A 23,479-nucleotide genomic window follows, 5' to 3' on the forward strand; every position below is an offset into this window, starting at 1 on the left:
AAATGAGTGCAAAGAAAAAAACCGAATATTTAAACCCTTCATGTTAATAAAAATAAAAACCCCTGAAATGCCTCAAACATCAAAGAGATGATCCAGAAAGAAATGCCTCAAAGAAGCTTCTGATTGGTGAATTTAGGGGCGGAGCTTCAGAATCGTCTTCTTCTTCATTTCTGCTCAACAGGAAGCTGTGAACCTGACAGGGGGGGGGGGGGGGGGGGGACGTTCCTTCTCTAAGATCTAGTTCATGTGAGACCGTCTGAAGCAATGCATCCTGGTACATGTAGTTCATTACAGCAGGAGGAGGATCACTGGACTACATTTCCCATCAACACTTGATCGCACCGCCACATAAACAAATTCTTCTGGTTTCTGGCCTCCAGGTGTTCAAACTGGAACGGTCCAACTGAGGTAACCATTAGCCCCTCCCACCACCAACACCACCACCACTAGCCCCGCCCACCACCACCCACCCAGCAGGAAATCAAGCCTCCTCCTCCTCCTCTTCCTCTTCTTCCTCTTCTTCTCCTAAAGCAGAGACAGATAATACAACACTGGAGATGCACAGAGGGGGGGGGGGGGGGGGGGGGGGGCCTTCATACACAATAGTCACACCGTTGTCCGTGGTTACCCATCCCCCCCCCGCCCCCCCCCCCGGACCAGTTCTTCGCCCGTTACCACAGCAACCGGCTGACACATGATGTCGTCGTCGGCCGACGGAATCTCAGTCTCCATGGCAACAAGAGCTGTACAAGAGCCAATCAGGAAAGAGTCTGAGGCTCCTCGCACTTCCTGGTTGTTGTTTTGTTTCTGCATTGGAATGATCAACCCCCCCCTCCCCCCTCCTCCCCCTCCTCCCTCCTCCCTCCTCCCCCTCCTCCCTCTCCTCCTCCCTCCTCCTCCCCCTCCAGGGCGACTCAAGGAAATGTTGACGTTGGCACTTTATGCACTTCAGTGGTGGTGGGGGGGGGGGGGGGGCGAGCAGCGATTATTATGGTTTACATTTTCCTTTATTTCAGTTTTTCCCTCTCGCAGGAACACCCCCCCCCCCCCCGCTAAAGAGGCCTCGTCAGCGGGGGAGGGGGGGGTCCAGTCCTCATCATGCAGGAGCTCCTTCACATGCTGAGTCCTCCTCGATTCCTTTCCTCCTCGTTTCCTTTCCTCCTCTCTCCGTCAACTGGCAAGGTCCCATGGCAAACAAACAAATACTAAACGATGCCGCACCGATGATTGGTCGGGTGTGTGTGTGTGTGTGTGTGTGTGTGTGTGGGTGTGTGTGTGGGGGGGGGGCGTGGTCCTGACGAGGAGGGGAGGAGGTGGGATGCAGTGTGTGTGTGTGTATATAAGGGTGTATATATATATATATATATATGTGTGTGTGTGTGTGTGTGTGTGTGTGTTCACAGGCCGTTGCTGTTGCGGTGTGTGAGGGGGGGTTTGGAGAGCTCCACCACTCCGGCCCGACCCTTCCCGATGACTTTGGGGGCTCGACGCAGCAGCTTCTGGGCTTCTGTGAACGCTTCAGTCAGCTCCTTCTTCCACTGCACGAACTCAGGGTCGCTCTGCACACACACACACACACACACACACACACACACACACACACACACACACACACACACACACACACACACACAATATTAAACGATGAATATGAAGCGATAGAGGGATCAGCTCTTCATCCTGGGGGGGGGGGGGGGGGGTCGTACCTCACACTGCAGCACAAACTGCTTCCCTCCTTTGATGCGCAGCAGGATGCATTTCTTGTCTTTAATCTGCGTTTCCTCCACCGTGACGATCTGCTCCATCGTCAGCAGGTTTTGCTGTGAACCAAAATATTATAATTGAGCGATCGAGAGTGAGCAAAGGTGAAGAAGAGCAGCACGCGTCTGAATAAAATCTATATCATGAGCATGTTTTATTCTACTCGCTGGGAAAATTTGTTTTGAAGCTGCAAGTTCAGCATTTTGCCCGTCGCCATGTTGTTGTTTTTCTCTCAACCAGTGAACAGGAAGTGACCATATATGGGCTGAGGAGGAGTGACGTAGAGACCTGTCAATCACCGTGTAGCCCCGCCCCTAAAGCGTCCCCTGCTTTATGGTCTGTGTGACTCTAAATGGACCATCATTTACTAAATGAACATCATGCTGTATTGAAGAAGACTTGAAACTAGAGATTGAGACCATAAACTCATGTTTATAATGTTTACTGAGGTAATAAATCAAGAGAGAAGTAGAGTCATTTTCTCATAGACTTCTATACAACCAGAGGAGTCGCCCCCTGGTGGACACTAGAGAGAATGCAGCTTTAACACATGAAGCTTTGACTTCTCTTTAAAGAACCGGAGGTTTGTCTCCTGACTCGTCCTTTAGAAGTGAATGATGCTAGCAAGAAGCTAACGTTTAGCCGTCTAGAGATTAATCACTTGTCATGCTTTGTTTTACGATCATCAAACGTTATTTATCGTGAAGTGTTTTGTGCTGGGAGACGAATGAACGAATGAATCAGCTGATCGGAGGACAGTTTAGGATTCAAAACGACGCAGGAATTCGTAGCCGTTACAAAAACTTGAGACGTGAAGTCTTATTTATTTTTAAACGAGCAACAATTTTGGACAAAAACAAAACAGACTTTGTGAAAAAGGCCTTTTGATGTGATGATATAAACACAATAAAACCTTTTAACAAAATCTCTCTTTACGTTAAGATAAAACTAAAATAAACAAAAAAACAACAGCAGCATGATGTTGAGTAAATATAAAACTGTACGTGGACATTTGAATAAATAATAAATTCTTGAATAAACTACTGTGACTCATTAAAAAGACAATATGACGTCATCAGAACTTCTCACTAAACAATATTAACCCTTTGAACCGAGAACTGATTATTATGAGGAACTAGAGGAGCAACGGGTCATAGACTCACGGTTCAGTCCCCAAAGAATCATTTAAACGACTCCGACGTCAGTAAACCACCAAAATAAATGTATTTTACTTTGTTATAGTAATTTATTGTGTTTTATTCTTCATAAAAACACACAATGAAGTATAATAGTGTGTTCAGAGCTCGTGTTAGAAGTTAAACAGCTCATAATTCATCTCTAATATCTGTTTTATATTCATGTGAAAACATCTCCTTCAAACTACTGGATTTATTCTAGTTTATCACCAAAACTACATTTTACAGACTACATGTGAACACATCATGATAACGTAATAATGTACCTTCAGCCAGTACTCATGTTCGCTGAGCAGAGCCTGAAGGCATCATGATGTCACTGAAGTGACCCTCCGTTGGTTAGCCGTTAGCGGTGCTGCTAACGTTACTAGCTCTCCTCTGATTGGTTGTTTACAATGAAACTTTATCAGAGACTAGAAATACATGTTCTACTGAGTCAGTAAAACTTTATTTACACTGTGATGGTTAACGTTTAAACTTTATTTACACTCTGATGGTTAACGTTTAAACTTTATTTACACTCTGATGGTTAACGTTTAAACTTTATTTACACTCTGATGGTTAACGTTTAAACTTTATTTACACTCTGATGGTTAACGTTTAAACTTTATTTACACTCTGATGGTTAACGTTTAAACTTTATTTACACTGTGATGGTTAACGTTAAACTTTATTTACACTGTGATGGTTAACGTTTAAACTTTATTTACACTGTGATGGTTAACGTTTAAACTTTATTTACACTGTGATGGTTAACGTTTAAACTTTATTTACACTCTGATGGTTAACGTTTAAACTTTATTTACACTCTGATGGTTAACGTTTAAACTTTATTTACACTGTGATGGTTAACGTTTAAACTTTATTTACACTGTGATGGTTAACGTTTAAACTTTATTTACACTGTGATGGTTAACGTTTAAACTTTATTTACACTGTGATGGTTAACGTTTAAACTTTATTTACACTGTGATGGTTAACGTTTAAACTTTATTTACACTCTGATGGTTAACGTTTAAACTTTATTTACACTGTGATGGTTAACGTTTAAACTTTATTTACACTCTGATGGTTAACGTTTAAACTTTATTTACACTCTGATGGTTAACGTTTAAACTTTATTTACACTCTGATGGTTAACGTTTAAACTTTATTTACACTGTGATGGTTAACGTTTAAACTTTATTTACACTGTGATGGTTAACGTTTAAACTTTATTTACACTGTGATGGTTAACGTTTAAACTTTATTTACACTGTGATGGTTAACGTTTAAACTTTATTCACACTGTGATGTTTAACGATTAAACTTTATTTACACTCTGATGGTTAACGTTTAAACTTTATTTACACTCTGATGGTTAACGTTTAAACTTTGAGGGGGATCCGTACGGTCCGTTGCACCACTAGGAGTCAAGACGTCAGGGTTCAAAGGGTTAACGCAGCTCTAAAAGCAGCTCTGAGTTTCTGCTCCTCCTCCTGTTGTTGTTGTCTAACAGCTGGTGTAAAGACTGAAGCTCACTACGGAGTCTGAAGCAGGGAGGTGGACTACAGCTCTACACCGTCTGCACAGAGACTTCATCCACACCGCTACGTCTTCTAAAGAGTTTTCTAAAACCCACGACTTTCTAAAACAAGGGGACGGAGGTCGTTTGTTTTGGTTTTAGAAGGAAAACGTATCCGTGTGGATGAAGACAAAGACGGCTGAGGACACAGCGGGGGAGACCTGGACCTCTGTGAGGACACTCACCCCGTCTCTCTGCATTCTAAAATGTTTGAGCCACTCCTTCAGTGTGGCATCGAGGCGGACGGACAAACAGAGAGACAACGTTCACACACAGAGACAGACAGCAGAGCGTCCTCTCTTTCGGGACGGACATGAAGACACGACTCACCCGTGACTCCCCCTCCCCCCTCCACTCCACCCGGTTGGGGAACAGGTAGAAGTAGCGGCGCTGCCACTGGGTGAGGAACGGGTTCCCCAACTTCAGCATGTAGCCGTGCATGATGCAGTCCTTACCGAAGGCATAGTCTGTGTGCACAGAGAGGGGGGGGGGGGGGGAGAGAGAGAGAGAGAGAGGGAGAGACAGACAGAGACAGACAGGGAGAGAGAGAGACATTACCTCATATTAGTACACATAAATGTATAAATATATGTGTACAAACAATAACTACGCTGTGTATTTAAACGTGACGGTGTTGATGGAGCTGCTACAATGTTAGCTTAGCTTAGCTCCATTCAGAAAACAAACATTTTAAAAGTAGTTTACTTGTTGACCAAACTACTGAAACATGAATTCAGACTTTTTACAAATCAGCATCATGATGAAGTTATTTCTGCATCATTTGTATCTGTTTGTTGTGATTAAATCATATTAGATCGTTCGATACGTATTATGGTCGTGACGCGTCTTTACCCTCCTCGTGGCCCAGCTGCTTGTTCTTGGCCCTCTTGCGGGCCTCGTTCTTGTCCGTGTCCGAGTTGACGGCCTCGTAGACCGTCTCCGCCACCTCCTGCTGCCAGCGCTCCGAGATCACCAGAGGGAAGTTCTTGTAGAGCTCCTGGTCGCTGTCCAGCAGCTGCAGGACAGAGGACAGAGGAGACAGAGGACAGAGGAGACAGAGGACACTCAGCGAGGTAAACACAGCGTATATAATGTGTATTTATGGGTTATTTATCAAGAGTTTGGTCAGTTTTAGTCGTGTTGTTTTTGTCTTTTAGAGCTCAGTTTACTTTAAGTGGAAGCAGATTAGTGTTATTATAATGAAATAAATGTTGTGATGTCTTCAGAATAATAACACCATCGGTGTTCAGATCGGTTCCTCACTTTCACAATAATGTTTGTCAGCGAATATGATCTCAGGGGAAAAAGAAGTGCGTCAATGAAAACAGGAAGTAGACTAATCAAGGGTTGTGAGTCATTTATGTCTCGGGCTTTTATTGTGAAAGGTAAGAACAGAAGGAGGGATCTGCCGTCTGTGTTCAGTTTGAAAAGAGTAATAAAGTAATAAAATAAAGTGTCTTTGTTCACACGACGCAGCCTCAATGTTCTCGTTTCACCTCTTTCCAAAATACAACATTCCTGTTCTGTGTAAAAAAAGCCCAAGATGCTTAAAGACCTAAAGACAGAATCTAAAGCTGGAATACTCATAATTTATTATGTTTATCAGGATAAAACCAACACGGTCTTACAATAAATACATGATGATCATTGTGGAGGCCGTAGCCTTTCAGAATAAAACACACCTGTGTGTAATAAAAGGCATCGCTGCAGTAATCTCCTCTCTCTCTCACACACACACACACACACACACACACACACACACACTTACTCCTCCGTCTGGGGAAACGTCAACAAACCTGTTTTGGTCTCTTTTATTCCTCCGACGGCGCGTCAGAGGAAGAATAACCGTCAGTGCAGCAACATTAACGTTAACGACGGGAGGAATAAAGAACAATAACCGGTCGCTTGAAGTACCTGAAGTACCGCCGCTCTGAAAGAATGCAGCATTCATGTGTTCATTCATGTGTTCATGAGGAGAACAACGTTCACCCTCTTCCTCTTGTGTCTCTGTAGAACATCACGACCCGGTTACTGAAGATTAATCCACAGATCTTGTTGAGAACTACTTTCTCTCTATAAAACCGAATCACCCACAATGCTCAGCTCCTGAGCCGGAGGACGCCTCATCTTCTATCTCTATGCATATTCATGTTACGTTCTCTGTAACAGCATCTTTAATATTAAATCAGCAGTTGGCTTTTTGCCTCTTCCTGCACTGAGACATTTATTCATCTGTTATGTTTGTTTATTTTATTTAATTGTTTAAATTGTGCAACATCAAAATCACACAGAATATTGAGCGATTTATTTCACTCTACTTCCTGTTTGTCCGAGCGACGTTTCCTCTCGGGCTCAATAATAAAGAACATTCCTCTGATGCCTCGTCACTGTTCACAGTTTTTAAGTGAGCAGTGAAGGATGCTAGAGGAGGAGCGAGGAGGCACGGCGTTACCTTGATGCCCTTCGTGTCCTCCTCGTCAAAGGAGCCGATGTCGAAGGCGTCGGCGGCGTTCACTTCCCCCCGGGGAGGAATCAGAGGAGGGGAGTACTGCAGGGGGGGGGGGGGGGGGGGGGACACAGAGAGGAGGAGAAAGAAAGATGGAGTGAAAAGGAGGAGAGCAAAACAACAAGGCCACAGTCCCACAGCAGTGATGGGGTAACCATAGCAACTGGAGAGAGCCCAGCTGCTGATGAGACCACGAGATTATTATTATTATCACCAACAACTAATCAAAACCTCCACCAGAGATCAGCTCATGTCCACCGGTTACCAGTGAAAGCGCCAAAAGTCGTGCGCTCATTTGCATATCAGTGATGTCATCACGCATCATTTGCATAAAGCTTAAAGCAGTCGTGTCAGCTGACAGAGAGAAAGTCGTGGGTCAAATTACAAAACATTTTAAATATATTTATGAGGGAAAAAGACGCTAAATTAGAAATAACGTCGGGAAGATGGTTTTAAAAGTCGCCGAGTTAGCAAAACGGTGTTCTGAGTCCCAAATACATAAATATAACACACATATATAATAATATTAATAATCATTCCATTACATGTTTCACTTACAGATTGTTTGTTTGAGCGTCGAGACTTTATTTTTCTCTAAACCACAAACAAGCGGTGCGTTTAAGTGCCGGTGGGAAAACGGGGAAGTCTGGCTGTTTGGCACATTTGTGCAGAATTTTGAAGTGAAGAACATTTTTATTTCTTCCGGAAGATAAAACGATAAAAGACAATATTGAGTTCATTAATTCTCTTTTAATGGATTATTTTAGTGTTTCTGAAGATTGTCGTAAAAGACGCATTTTGTTCCCAGAATTTATACTTAAATGACATCATGTGAACTAAAGCCGTCCCCTCTCCAACTACACGACTACTAACAAGTCATTTAATGGTCTTTATTACAACGAAACATGGATTATTATTTTCTGTTTATTACTAATTGAAGCTTTGGAACCTTTTATTGAGATCAGGAGGAAAACTCTTGAATGTAAAGAGGCAGACGAGCTCATTTCATCTCTTTATGAACCGATCGTATGTGTTGAGGCTGAACACGTCTATTAGCTTCAAACACAGAAGTTTTACATATATATATATATATATATTTTTAAAGGCAGCTTCATCGCTCACAAATGTTTCCGACCAAAACAAAAACAAAGTTATTGTTCTGACTCACCTTCTGCAGGTAAACCTGCTGCCAGTCGATGCCTGAGAAGAACTGATGCTCCTTCACCTCCAGGGCTCTGAGACAGAAACATGCTGTTAGTTCTACGTTTCACCACTAGGTGGCGGTGTTTGCCACATTTCTCCTCCTCTAACAAACGCTTGTGTTCATGTAGACGGGTTTTTTCGGGGCCGTGAGCTGATGTGAAACGACATCGTGGATCAAATGAGTTTATTAACTCAGCGTGTAGCGGATCATCGGCGTCCGTCTCCTCCGAGTCGTGAACCGCAGCCTCAACGAGCACATCTAGACTCCGTCTGACGGATGACTTCATCTCTGTGTGTGTGTGTGTGTGTGTGTGTGTGTGTGTGTGTGTCGTACCCTCGGCCCTGACAGCCCAGCCTCTTGGCTACGTCTCTCTGCAGCAGCCCCTCCAGCAGGTCTTTGAGCTCTGCAGTGAACGAGTCCGGCAGCTCCACATTCTGTGGGAGGGAGGGAGGGAGGGAGGGAGGGAGGGAGGAAAGAAGGAGGAGAGAGGTAGAACGGGGGGGTTAGCACCGTTAACTACAGGACACAGGTTTGATGCTTTGGGCCTGATCCTCAGACAAAGCTCCCTCCTCCACATTCATACTGTTCTGTCTGTGCGTCGGGGCAAAGCTGCTGCTATCGACCTTGTTGGACTACAATAACTAACTTCCTGTAGTTTTTTAGGACACGTGCATGCACCTGTCTCTCTCTCTGCTTAACCGGACGAGGTTCTACATTCAGATTCTCCTCAGTCTATCTGAATGTGTTCCATCCGTCTCTTCCTGTTCTCAGTGTTTATGTAATGAGACCATTCATCACGTTCAATAAACAATAAGACATAGAGAGGTATTTTTAGTCTCTCTGTCTCTGTGATGTCACACACACACACGAGGATTAGAGGGATAAACCAGATTAAGTGGCTGGATTAAAATTCTAATCTGGATTTATTGTGATATGAAAGATCAGACTCTCTGTCTAAAGGTCCTGCTCGGCCAAATAGCCTGTGTGTGTGTGTGTGTGTGTGTGTGTGTGTGTGTGTGTGTGTGTGTGTGTGTGTGTGTGCGTGTGTGTGTGTCGCGTTTCACTGACGGAGTAAATCTGTGCTGATGAAAAACACAGCATGTCGTCTGTCTGCAGGACGGTGATGTGAAGAGAGAAGAAGAAGAAGAAGAAGTTGCTCCTTCACCCCTCCAGCGGGATGGAGACGCATGTTTTCTATCAACAAACGCCAAAACTACAGCGTTCATCAGCCAGGAGCTGTAAACATCACTCATCAGGTTCTCCTCAGTGAAACGATGAGGTCATGATTGATTCAGTCATGTGACAACAAGAGGAGAAACTCCTCTTCCATAGAGGAGCAGGACTTTTATTTTGAAGGGAAAATCAAGACCACAGAGAGAGAAACACCCCGAACCCTTCAGAGTTCAGAGAAACGTCTCCTCCTCTTTCTGCAAACTTTAAACCTAATTAAAGAATACACAGAAAATTCAGAACAGATGAACCTGTGACGCCTCGTTCTGAGTAAAGCTGCTCTGGATGTGGCTTTAAATCCATCCGACCCCTCCAGCTTGGCTCAGCTTGTTTCTGTTAAACGCCTCATCTCATCTCATCTGCTTTGTCTTCACAGGACACAGCAAAGAAAACACTCAGCAGAGACACTACAAACAAAGACCTGAGGACCCTCAGAGACCCTCAGAGACCCTCAGAGACCCTCACAGGCTCAGAGGATCCTCCTCAGGTCTCTGTTCACACTGAACGGTAAACAGGCCAAACCCTCTCCGTGTTTACATAAAGACTCCTGTAATATGCTGCTGCAGCAATGACTTGTGGGTAACGTGTGGATGCGTCTTACCATGGTGAGCGTCATGCGGTCAATCTCATGTTTGTCTTTGGTCTTGTGCTGCCTGAAGGGACTGTGCCTGAGCAGGAGACAGAGGAGAGCATCAGTAGCATTATTAAACAATAAAGAAGTATTCACATCCTTTACAACACGGTACACATTCTGAGAGGAAACATCAAGGTAAAGAGCTTCTAAATATAGCTGATATCCATTCTAAAATACGTCCACAGTAGTACTTTGAGCACGTAGAAGTACTAGTGAGGAGAAACACCTCGTAGAGCTCAAGAGACAAAAGACGGGACAGGATGCTGATCAATACATATAAGTGTGAACTTCAGAAGATGAGCTGAAGCCTGATGTAGACATGTGGAGGAAGAGGAGGAGCTCGTTTGGCTTTATTCTGGATGGAGGAGGATGTGACTTTAAGCTCAGAATATTTGAGTTTTTTAAAACCTTATTTTTCTAGTTTTAGAATTCAGTGTTAAAACATTTCCATCCGTCTCTCCAACCTTTCACCAAACACACACTCCTCTTTAAAGTGTTCAAACACAGTGAAATCATCAATGAGACGCACACAATTTCTGACCTACTGGGCCCTGACCTCTGGCATTTACACACTCCAGATCAAACAAACACACACACACACACACACACACACACACACACACACACACACACACACAAGATCAAACAAACCAAACAGTGGACAGAGGAGTGGATTCAAAGAGGATGGAGAGGAGGGAATGAAAGCAGAAGGAGAAGGAGGAGGAGAAAGGAAGGGAAGAAGAAGAAGAAGAGGAGGTTATCTGGAGTAGTTACCCTCGGAGGAGCTTGAAGAGCATGCAGCCTAAAGAGAACCAGTCGGCGCTGCTGTCGTAGGCCGTTCCCTTCTGAAGAACCTCCGGAGCCATGTAGCCGTGAGTTCCCCTGAGACACACAAACACTCATTACTGCTCCGCAGTAACTCTCCGCACAGTCGCTCACGCGGGAGTAATATCAGAGGAGGTGGTGGGTGTAGATGCAACTCCTCTCATCTCCTGTAATAACAGTTATGGTTGTTCTGGGAGGTCGTTTAGATTCTGGTCAATTAAAGGAGCTGCTGAGGAGAAACACAGCGATGCTGCAGGAGAAACACGTGACCCTCACCACCAGCAGGCTCACTCACTTTATATTATTTAGTTTTTATTATTATTGTTCTTTTTGCTTCTTTTTAAAGTGGCAACAGAAAACTTTCCCCCGCTAGTGTTCCAGCACCGCAAGAAAACGTGTTCTTGGCCTCGATTATCAAACGGACAACGAGCCATAGATGTCTGTTTCTGGCTGTTAGCGTTAGCCAACACAGCTAGCGTTAGCTCGCATAGACATCAATAGCAACATGGCTAACAGTAGCAGCATGAAACTTTGTGTCAGAAACAATCACAGATGTTTGTTCCTGGCTGCTGGTGTTAGCCAACATAGCTAGTGTTAGCGTTAGCTCAGATAGCCATCACAAGCAACATGGCTATCATTGATGTTTGTTTCTGGCTGCTGGTGTTAGCATTAGCTTGCACAGCTATCAATAGCATCATGGCTAACATTAGCAGCCAGAAACAATCTTCCTCGTAGCTGCTGGTTTGTTTTTCTGGTTTGAGCAGAGTTTAGTTCTCCGTCTGCTAAACTAAATAACATCTATTAGTAAAGAATCTCTCCAAAATAAAAGCATCATTCAGACACAGTCTTCATAGTCTTTTAGTTTGAAAAGCTACTGAAGGGTTTAGCTTTGACGGATCGATCATTAAATCATGAATGTAACAGTAATGAAAGCGTTCTGATCCACATTCAAGAGGAAACGCGTTTAATTATTCATATCAGCTTCACATCAATCATCTCAGAGTGCTGCTCAGCTTTACTTTGGAAGGAAGTGTTGCAAACAGATTGTAGCGCTGTTAATTATTAATGCAGTAGCTCCTAATATCCCATCAGAGAGACAGCTTTCCTCACGGTGATGTCATCTAATGTGTGTGGAGATGTTATTAGCTGATGAATCAGACATGTTGGGCAACACGCTGTCATCTCAGTGGAAGTCTGAATCATTTCTTCTACTTTTGAGGACAAAACTATAATAAAACAGGTTTTATTCTCCATTAATCGTGTTTTTTCTTCTTCATAAAAACACACAATCCAAATGATAAGGAAATTAAATATTGTATTTTTAATGATAAACTGTGAGGGGTGCAGTACGGACCACGGACAAGATGTCAGACATTAGCGCTCTGGACAGCGAGCAGCAGACCGGTCCAGAGGTCGACTCGGATACTTACACGCTGGCGTGAGGCTTCTTCTTGGAGAAGTCACAGGCCAGACCGAGGTCTGAGATACGAACATGACCGTGTTCATCCAACAGGATATTAGCTGGCTGGAAGGAGGGAGAGAGAGGGAGGGAGAGAGGGAGACATACCAAGAGAGACAGACAGACAGACACAGAGAGAGAGAGATTGATGGAGGGTAGAAGAGATACAATCAGAGGAAACAATGTTAGAGATTTCATTAATTCACAACTTAAGTTCTAATTTCCGTTTGACGAGTAGAGGAGCTCTCGTGGACACAGACACTAAAAGAAGAACCTCCTGTCCTGGTTATCCTCTTCTGCCCCCCCCACAGTATTATCTGCTCTGTTTATTGAAGCCCTTAAACTGCTCCCCGACTTCCACAGAAATATGTCGGCTATTATGGCAACCAGTCCAAACAGGGGAGCCGGAGGAGAAGCAGAGGACTGAACACGGAGCATCTGTGTGGAGGTGTGACGGAGGTTCAGGGCTGGTTCCAGGCTTTATTACGTCCCAATACACAGCACAGCAAATACCAGCGTTTTACAGTATGCAAGCCAGCCTATTCCTACCCACAATCCTTTGCACTGCAGAAATATGAGCAAGAGGGTCAGAGGTCAAAGTTATGAGGAAGTAGAATGTCCCGGTTTAATGCTTCCTGCATGCAGCAGGATGTATGCGATTTCCTTCTATAATTATCTAATAAATAATCTGAATATTAAACTTTCTTGCTTTGATTCATCAATAGGATAAAACGAATGTCATTAAAAGAGCCAAACCAACATCATTAATGCCCATTTGGAGCTCTAGTGAATATCTAAATCTGCACTTATGAATATTTTTAATTGACAATATATCAAATGTGTCATGTGGAACTCATCATCTGACTGCCCTCAACGTCCCCCTCAGCTGTGAAAAGGCCTCATTTCACATCTAAACAAGACGACTTCAAGACCAGGAAGTGAGTAAAACGCTGACTCATTTCTGGGTTTTAGGACTCATTTCTGCAGCATGTTATGGCAGAGAGGAGGAAGACACACACACACACACACACATAATAAAAGTGTCTTTAAATGCTCTGGAACCAGAGAGTCTACCTTGAGGTCCCTGTAGACCACGAAGCGGTTGTGCATGTGCTCCAGACCCAGGATGATCTCAGCCGCGTAGAAACGCATCTCCTTCTCACTGAACACGCCGTGCTGAGACAGGTGGTAGTGCAGGTCGCCGCCTGAACACACACACACACACACACACACACACACACACACACACACACACACACACACACACACACACACACTCTGAGTCAGTGTGACCTCATAAAGCCTCATGCTTGGATCAATATCAGTAAGAGGTGGCTATCGTCTCGGGGGGGATGGATTTAGAGAGGTGACTCAGGAGTTTGATTGCGAGAGACGGTGACAGCAGACCCTTAAGAGGAAGAACAGGACCATGAGGGAGGAAGTACAGGACCATGAGGGAGGAAGTACAGGACCATGAGGGAGGAAGAACAGGACCATGAGGGAGGAAGAACAGGACCATGAGGGAGGAAGAACAGGACCATGAGGGAGGAAGAACAGGACCATGAGGGAGGAAGAACAGGACCATGAGGGAGGAAGAACAGGACCATGAGGGAGGAAGAACAGGACCATGAGGGAGGAAGAACAGGACCATGAGGGAGGAAGAACAGGACCATGAGGGAGGAAGAACAGGACCATGAGGGAGGAAGTACAGGACCATGAGGGGTGAGGAAGTACAGGACCATGAGGGGCGAGGAAGTACAGGACCATGAGGAAGGAAGTACAGGACCATGAAGGAGGAAGTACAGGACCATGAGGGAGGAAGTACAGGACCATGAGGGGTGAGGAAGTACAGGACCATGAGGGAGGAAGAACAGGACCATGAGGGGCAAGGAAGTACAGGACCATGAGGAAGGAAGTACAGGACCATGAAGGAGGAAGTACAGGACCATGAGGGAGGAAGTACAGGACCATGAGGGAGTACAGGACCATGAGGGGTCAGCCTACCGTTCATGAGGTCCAGGATGAAGCAGAGCTTGTCGGGGGTGTGGAAGGCGTACGTCATGCACACGATGAAGGGGCAGTCCTGCAGAGAGTCAGAACCGGATCATTAACTGGACCTGATGCATACTTTACTTGTATAATGAAACCACTGCTGTCATTAATAATAATAATTATGCAGATCAGAGTGAGTGTGATGCTAAGCTAGCAGCTGCTAACCAGGTGAATGAGTGTGACTGTGGTGACCTAACGAACTCACCCCGGTGCTGACTAACGACAGCATGATTCTCTCGTTGAGCGCTAGAGTCTCCCCCTGCTTCATCTTGATCCTCTTCTTGTCCAGACACTTCATGGCATACCTGACGTTCAGACCACAAGCACCACAGATCAAACACGGGCTCAGCGTGACCCCCTGACCTTCACACGCATCATATATATATCCTGCTTCCTCACATCTTGCCCGTGTCGGCCTTCCTGCAGCCGTACACCTCTCCGAAGCCTCCTCTGCCGATGATCCGATGCACGCTGAAGTCGTTCATGGTCAGCTGAGGACGGACAGACACAGGGAGGCGATGGTTCATGTGTATCTGTACATCTGTCCTGATGTTCAGGACCTCTGGTCTGGACCACATGAACCAGACTAGCGGCTCTAAAGTGACTTTTGAAGCTTTGTACTCACGTGGATGTTTAGCTCCACGTTCTTCCACTGGCAAAAACGAGTAAATTTGTCACTGAAGGGAAGAAGAAGAAGAAGAGAAACACACAGAGAGAGAAAGTTAAACATGTGAGTTGACTGTCAGAGGTGAGGAAGTGATGAAGCTGCTCTTTCCTCTCCGGTCTCACCTCTCGATGAACTTCTGGAAGATCTTCCCTCTCAAGCTGTCGCAGATCTCCACGATGTACGGCTGCAGAGACACAAGCAGGTTCTCTGAGTAACGTCGTGATTACACGTCAACATGTCCTCCGCGCATCGCCGTGGGTTCTTTTAAAGCTCCTGTCGACTTCCTTTTGTCTGCCGTTTAAAGTTAATTCACTTCTCAGAACATTTTGACAAGTGGGCTCATAAGACGCCTCTTTGGTTTCCAGCTGAACATGAAGTGAGAGCGACACTTTGAGGGGATACGTATTCACTTATGATCACTTCAGATCCACAGTGAGCGCCGTGCTGAAGGCAGAGGAAACAGATCGCTGCCTCTCGCTCAACGTTTAGTTAGACAAGAACAGAGCGGTACGACCTCATAAAGTAGAATAAATAAGCACAATAACGCTCTTTATTTATGGTGATGTACACAGACTGAGTCTTAACTACGTCCTCAGCAGAACATCACTCCGCTGGTTCTCATGTCTGTTTCTACAAACTTGACTTCCATTCATTTATTCATAAAACCCACAAATCTACTCCAGACAATCTGAGCAAGGTCATAAAGTTCAGGTTAAAAATAAGGCAGACAAAGAGAGTGTGTGTGTGTGTGTGTGTGTGTGTGTGTGTGTGTGTGTGTGACTCACACCCTCAGATGTGTTGAAGGTGTGAAGTCTCTAATGTTTTAATTATTCATCATCAGTCACCGCTGACCGGGAGACTTCATTTACCGCTTCAAGTGTTTTGTACCAGAACGACCTGACTGTAAATGTTATGGTCTGTATTTCCCAGAGTTCATAGCGGTGTAGCAGCGGCGTGGTTTTACCTGGAACAGAGTCGGGGGAACCTGTTTCTTTGTTAAGTGACTCTGCACGTGGTCCACTGCTTTCTTAGAAAACGGCTGAAACAGAGAAATAAAAGACGTGTTATTAAGAAATGATGAAATAAAAAGCAGCTGCTCCAGCATTCAGTTCTGCTTTATGTGACGATATGAGGCCTCAGTGTGACACGACCAGCGAGTGTCCGAGTCCGAGTGTCTGAGTGTCTGTGTCCTTGTCTGAGTGTCCTTGTCTATGTGTCCTTGTCCGAGTGCCCTTGTGTCTGTGTCCTTGTCTGTGTGTCCTCGTCTGAGTGTCTGAGTCCGAGTGTCTAAGTGTCCTCGTCTGTGTGTCTGTGTCCTTGTCCGAGTGTCCTTGTCCGAGTGTCCTTGTCCGAGTGTCCTTGTCCGAGTGTCCTCGTCCGAGTGTCCTCGTCCGAGTGTCCTCGTCTTTATTGAGGAGTGAAGGAGACTTGGTCCTCACGTGTGAACACGACAGCAGCTCCTTCATGATGTAGCCGTCGTAAATCTGCCGACTGCGGCTCAACCTCTCCTCCTCTGAGTCCAGCTTCTCGTAGTCCTTAATCTGAGACCAGAGACACACGAGGTCATCGGAGAAACAACAAACAAACAAACGCTTCCTGGATCAGGAGGCCTTAATCTCCCGTCTAATCCCCGCTGGACGCGTTGGACTCACTTCTTCGTAGAATTTGAGCTGCGGCACGGCCTCGTCGATCTCGTTCATACAGAAGTCTTTGAAGAGGAGGAACCCTGGAGAAACAGAACGTATAAAGACATAAAGATCAATAACACACAGCTGGTCTATGTGAAGCTCCACCGTTACAATAAGATAGAGGACACAACATGAATATGCACAAGATATGACCACAGGAATATTATTCACAAATAATATTTGTTGGTCTGAAACGTCTCAACTTCTAAACGGGTTGTTATGAAACGTGGCCGATATTCAAGGTCCCCAGAGGACGAACCCTTCAGACCTTTGACATGACGGCGAGTAGAAGATTTATAAGAAACCTTCAGGTCTCCACCAGAGGAGGTTTCAAATGTGTTGATTCAGTTTACTGCTCGCTGTCTGATGAAGGAGTGAACAGAGTGAAGGAGTGAACAGAGTGAAGGATGCATTACTGCGTCTACACATACTATCAGCATCACTCTGTAGACTAGATGGACGGGTTAGTGGCTGTGGAGGATCGTTCCACACACACACACACACACACACACACACACACACACACACACACACACACACACACACACACACACACACACACACACACACACACACTCACACACTCTCTGAAGAAGAGGGGGGGGAGGGGGGGCTTGCATAGATGAGATGCCCTGTTGCCATGGTAATTGCCTCCGTGGCTACAGGCTGTGTGGAGACACAGAGACGAGATGAACAGAGATGCTGCTGGAGGTCTGGTGAGGTCCAGTGTTTCTCCTGCCATTATATTAACGGCCCCCCCCCTTGAAGGTCGAGTTAATTTTGTTTAATTTTATTTATGTTATTTACAGCAGGTGAACTGAAGATGTAACAGTCGTGAGCAGAGGACAGAGACCAGAGGACAGAGACTAGAGGACAAGGACTAGAGGACAGAGACCAGAGGACAGAGACCACAGACCAGAGGACAGAGACCAGAGACCAGAGGACAGAGACCAGAGACCAGAGGACAGAGACCAGAGACCAGAGGACAGAGACTAGAGGACAGAGACTAGAGGACAGAGACTAGAGGACAGAGACCAGAGGACAGAGACCACAGACCAGAGGACAGAGACCAGAGACCAGAGGACAGAGACCAGAGACCAGAGGACAGAGACTAGAGGACAGAGACTAGAGGACAGAGACTAGAGGACAGAGACCAGAGGACAAGGACTAGAGGACAGAGACCAGAGGACAGAGACCAGAGGACAGAGACTAGAGGACAAGGACTAGAGGACAGAGACTAGAGGACAGAGACTAGAGGACAGAGACCAGAGGACAAGGACTAGAGGACAGAGACCAGAGGACAGAGACCAGAGGACAGAGACTAGAGGACAAGGACTAGAGGACAGAGACTAGAGGACAGAGACCAGAGGACAAGGACTAGAGGACAGAGACTAGAGGACAAGGACCAGAGGACAGAGACCAGAGGACAGAGACCAGAGGACAAGGACTAGAGGACAGAGACTAGAGGACAAGGACCAGAGGACAGAGACCAGAGGACAGAGACCAGAGGACAGAGACCAGAGGACAAGGACTAGAGGACAGAGACCAGAGGACAGAGACCAGAGGACAGAGACCAGAGGACAAGGACTAGAGGACAGAGACCAGAGGACAGAGACCAGAGGACAGAGACTAGAGGACAGAGACCAGAGGACAAGGACTAGAGGACAGAGACCAGAGGACAGAGACTAGAGGACAGAAACTAGAGGACAAGGACTAGAGGACAGAGACTAGAGGACAGAGACTAGAGGACAAGGACTAGAGGACAGAGACTAGAGGACAGAGACCAGAGGACAAGGACTAGAGGACAGAGACTAGAGGACAGAGACTAGAGGACAGAGACCAGAGGACAAGGACTAGAGGACAGAGACCAGAGGACAGAGACTAGAGGACAGAAACTAGAGGACAAGGACTAGAGGACAGAGACTAGAGGACAGAGACTAGAGGACAAGGACTAGAGGACAGAGACTAGAGGACAGAGACCAGAGGACAAGGACTAGAGGACAGAGACTAGAGGACAGAGACCAGAGGACAAGGACTAGAGGACAGAGACCAGAGGACAAGGACTAGAGGACAGAGACTAGAGGACAGAGACTAGAGGACAGAGAGGACGGAGCAGTAATGAGGTGAGACACTCGTTAGCGTGTTGACTCCTCTCTGCAGCTTGTACCTGATTAGCTTCAGGTATTAACAGAAATAGACACGTAACAAGATTGTGGACTCAGATCTGTGGATCTTCAGGACGCGGCGTGTTTGGTGAGGTTGAACCAACACATCTAATCACATCAGAGTAAATGCAGTAGAACATCAGAAGAAGAGGAAGAGGATTGAGAGCAGGTTTTGGAGTTTGTAGAAGTGTTCACTCTGAACTAATTAAAGGTAAAGGTCAGTGTGTCGACACGTGACGACTAAACTTCAGGAGAATAAACTATAAAACACTCAAACAAACGTTTGTTTCTGTTTCTAAAGGAAAGTCACAGATTAACAGACGTATTGCATCATTTCTGGTGACGAAAGTGACAAAGACACAAACCGCACAAACAATCGTCATAAAGTACACACACTGTGTACAAGTACACAGAGAGGAACTGGAAGCAGAGCGGCGTCCTTTAAAGCTACGGGGAGACTTTTAATTTGACACATCTGAGCAGGAAGTAGCTTAGCACGGTTAGCGTGATGAAAAGCACGTCAACAGTCCTTTTGTTAGAGCGGAAACTATTCGTCTGAAATCATTTAGTGAAACTATTAAAATACTTTTTAAATATTCATTATATGTATCAGCTTCTAGGATTTATAAATAAAATAAATAAAATAAATAACAATTTGTGATCAAAATATCAATAGATTGAAAATAACTTTAAACGATTAAACGAACACGATGCAGAAAACAACGTGAACATGACGTCTGAAGACAGCGGTTCAAATAACATATTACACGATAATGATATATTAAGAGTAATATTCTCTTTGAATTCTAATCAAAACACGTTCTGGAATCTGAGGAAAACAAACTTTCTCCACAAAACGTGAAGAAGTGAGTTGTTGAGCAAGAAGGAAATGTTTGTGTTATTTGAAATGAATTATTGTAGTGTTGCACAATAGTGGTTCAAATGTGAAAAGATATACAAGTACTACAGTACTACAGTAGTACTACTGTAGTACTACAGTAGTACAGTACTAGCTGTGGTACCTGGTCTTTACTCTGACATGGTAAACAGATATAAACGGGGCTCAGCTCTAGAAGTGTGAACGTGTTTCTATCTTCAGTTTGAGGAGAAGACGTCGCTCCTCATATCACCCATCATGCACCTCTTCCCCCCCGAAGGCTTTATCGCTCCTCCAGACGTGACGCATCATTTCCCCTCACACTCTCTCACACACACACACACAAACGAACACACACAGGAAGGTGTGAGAGGAGAACTACAGTTCTTACATCACCACGACTCGAGGATTAACCTTAATCGCTGAACACTTCAACACTGCCCAGCTAATTCAACAAATGGCCTCTTACCACACACACACACACACACACACACACACACACACACACACACACACACACACACACACACACACACACACACACACACACACACACACACACAGTAGAGCTTTCAGCTCTATTGTGAATATAAAAGCAGTGTTTCAGGTTAATCTTCTCTGTCCCGTCACATACATCAGACATGTGGACTCAAATGATGGAAGAGATGCATGTGTACGATGTGTACGATGTGTACGATGTGTACGATGTGTACGATGTGTACGATGTGTACGATGTGAACGATGTGTACGATGTGTACGATGTGAACGATGTGAACGATGTGTACGATGTGAACGATGTGTACGATGTGAACGATGTGTACGATGTGAACGATGTGTACGATGTGAACGATGTGTACGATGTGTACGATGTGTACGATGTGTACGATGTGAACGATGTGAACGATGTGAACGATGTGTACGATGTGTACGATGTGTACGATGTGAACGATGTGTACGATGTGTACGATGTGAACGATGTGTACGATGTGTACGATGTGTACGATGTGTACGATGTGAACGATGTGAACGATGTGTACGATGTGAACGATGTGTACGATGTGTACGATGTGAACGATGTGAACGATGTGAACGATGTGTACGATGTGAACGATGTGTACGATGTGTACGATGTGTACGATGTGTACGATGTGTACGATGTGTACGATGTGAACGATGTGTACGATGTGTACGATGTGAACGATGTGAACGATGTGTACGATGTGTACAATGTGAACGATGTGTACGATGTGAACGATGTGTACGATGTGTACGATGTGAACGATGTGAACGATGTGTACGATGTGAACGATGTGTACGATGTGTACGATGTGTACGATGTGAACGATGTGTACGATGTGAACGATGTGTACGATGTGTACGATGTGAACGATGTGTACGATGTGTACGATGTGTACGATGTGTACGATGTGAACGATGTGAACGATGTGTACGATGTGAACGATGTGTACGATGTGAACGATGAATTATTGGTTCAACTGGAGCTCAAACGTTGAGTCAATGAGTGGATAAAGTAGTTCCAGCTCCGACATGTTCATTCAGAGATATTTTGGTCCCTTTAAACAGATTCACCGTTAAAAACCATCTTTAGTCCTCAGAAGATGAAGATATGATTCAGTTTTCCTGCTGAGAAATAAAAATGTTTCAATTTATGGAAAAATAAAAAAGACAAGATGTCTGACTGAGACTCCACTTGTTGCATTAAACATAAACTGACCTTTACTGGTGTGTGTGTGTGTGTGTGTGTGTGTGTGTGTGTGTGTGTGTGTGTGTGTGTGTGTGTGTGTGTGAGAGACTGTGTGACTCTGTGAGTGTGTATGCCTGTGTGTGTCAGATACAACATCAGGATTAGCAAACAATGTGAACTATTGTCTGACGTGCTGCTCTGCAGTCTGCTGGTGTTCACCTCAGTGATGAAGACTAAAGCTCTTCATCACTGATCTGGTTTTCATAAATGATATAATATTATAAAAACATCAAATATGAAGACTGTTCATCCACAACATGAGATTTAAAAGCACGTTTTCTTTAAAGGATCTCCTAAACTCCACCGTTCATCAGCCAGCAGCTGTGAAACACATTCTAACTTTCCAACGGTCCTTGAACGCATCATTTGTGACGAACACCTCCGTCAGAAAAAGCAGCCGAAACTACGCTTCAAATAACATCATAATACAGACGTCTCAAACAACATAAATGTAAATATTGAAGCTGCGATGACATCCTGGCCGGTGAACAGCTGATCCAGGATGTGATCCTGTGAACACACGAGTCAGCTGATGAGCTCCACCACCTCAGCACTGTTTGAGAGATGAAGCGGATGTCTCGTCCTGGAGGCGCTGCGCTCTGTTTGCGAAGGCAGCGACGCTGAAGATGCTAAACAAGCATTGAAGAAGATGAATACCTCCAGACCTTTAGTTCATAAACAACATTACACGTTATGGTGAAGCTGCTCCATCTACAGAAACATCCAGAACACGGGAGGAGGAGCTGACGTGGTCTCCAACAGAAGGTGAAGCATTTCACAGGACAAGTTCATGTTTATAGAAGACAAGAACCACTTCAAAGGATTAACCGTGAACCCCGAAACCAGACATGCTCTCTGAAAACAATCACCAAAACTACACCGTTCAGCTCAGCCAGGAGAGGAGGAGAGAGGAGAGAGGAGAGAGAGGAGAGGAGGAGGAGAGAGGAGGAGGAGAGAGGAGAGGAGAGAGAGGAGAGGAGGAGGAGAGAGGAGAGGAGAGGAGGAGAGAGAAGAAGAGGAGAGAGGAGGAGAGGAAGAGGAGAGAGGAGAGAGAAGAGGAGAGAGGAGGAGAGGAAGAGGAGAGAGGAGAGAGGAGAGAGAGGAGAGGAAGAGAGGGGAGAGGAGAGGAAGAGAGGGGAGAGGAAGAGAGGCTGAAACATGTGAATAGTTTAATAAGAATAACATGTAGTCATGGTAACACTTGTTGGGGAATAGATTCCAGTGTTTGATTGTAAAGACGTGTTCTCGTTCTCTCTACTTCTAGTCATGATGGTTCGGTTTCAGAGGAGCAGGACTTTTATTTTGAAAAGAAAAACCACAGAGAGAAAAATGTGCAAAAAACACCAGAGAACCAATAAAAAGCAGCAACACTGGACGACAACACGAGGTACGGGACCAGATGCATGATGGGTAAAAGCAGCAGCATCTAAAAACAGTTGAATGTTTCTGCTGATGTCAGCAGATTCTCTGGTTGGGGGGGAGTGACTCTGGTGGACTTTGACTCACAAAGTTACACCAGAGGAGCAGAGTCCAGACCAGAGGAGCAGAGTCCAGACCAGAGGAGCAGAGTCCAGACCAGAGCAGGTTCAATACAGAACGTTACCGTTACATACTCGTTCAGAACCAACAACTAAAGATGGGTCAGGTTCTTTAAAGCTGCATTCTCTCTCGTGTCCATCCTCTGATATAGAAGTCTATAAACTCTACTTCTCTCTGTGGTCGCACACAGAGGGGGGACAAAAAAACACGAACATCTGTAAATACACGATGCAGAGAAACGTTGTTTTACAGAATCACTGACTCTGATCTCAGAGGAGACGATGTGAACGAAGCACAGACGTGAGGACGGTCTGTGGACATGCGGGAGAAACACTGCATTCTGGGAA

At 45.1% G+C, this 23,479-nt stretch overlaps 1 protein-coding gene across 1 annotated transcript in view; it reads right to left on the reverse strand.

Annotated features, from left to right (window-relative positions):
* Window positions 1-905: 905 nt before the first annotated feature.
* The window catches only part of grk3 (G protein-coupled receptor kinase 3), a 38,803-nt gene continuing 16,229 nt past the window's right edge, over window positions 906-23,479 (reverse strand). Inside the window, exons 3-21 of the mRNA XM_079179437.1 lie at window positions 16,751-16,824; window positions 16,538-16,639; window positions 16,063-16,137; window positions 15,221-15,282; window positions 15,057-15,108; window positions 14,831-14,922; window positions 14,637-14,736; window positions 14,384-14,462; window positions 13,454-13,584; window positions 12,351-12,445; window positions 10,870-10,977; window positions 10,063-10,129; window positions 8,565-8,665; window positions 8,196-8,262; window positions 6,974-7,069; window positions 5,374-5,536; window positions 4,852-4,988; window positions 1,707-1,820; window positions 906-1,559 (exon numbers count right to left, since the gene is read on the reverse strand). Of these exons, the coding sequence (XP_079035563.1) occupies window positions 1,398-1,559; window positions 1,707-1,820; window positions 4,852-4,988; window positions 5,374-5,536; window positions 6,974-7,069; window positions 8,196-8,262; window positions 8,565-8,665; window positions 10,063-10,129; window positions 10,870-10,977; window positions 12,351-12,445; window positions 13,454-13,584; window positions 14,384-14,462; window positions 14,637-14,736; window positions 14,831-14,922; window positions 15,057-15,108; window positions 15,221-15,282; window positions 16,063-16,137; window positions 16,538-16,639; window positions 16,751-16,824 (1,877 nt within the window). The 3' untranslated portion in view covers window positions 906-1,397. The remainder of the gene's footprint in view (window positions 1,560-1,706; window positions 1,821-4,851; window positions 4,989-5,373; window positions 5,537-6,973; window positions 7,070-8,195; window positions 8,263-8,564; window positions 8,666-10,062; window positions 10,130-10,869; window positions 10,978-12,350; window positions 12,446-13,453; window positions 13,585-14,383; window positions 14,463-14,636; window positions 14,737-14,830; window positions 14,923-15,056; window positions 15,109-15,220; window positions 15,283-16,062; window positions 16,138-16,537; window positions 16,640-16,750; window positions 16,825-23,479) is intronic.

Source organism: Pholis gunnellus (genome assembly GCF_910591455.1).
Source record: "Pholis gunnellus genome assembly, chromosome: 18".
Lineage (NCBI taxonomy): Eukaryota > Metazoa > Chordata > Actinopteri > Perciformes > Pholidae > Pholis > Pholis gunnellus.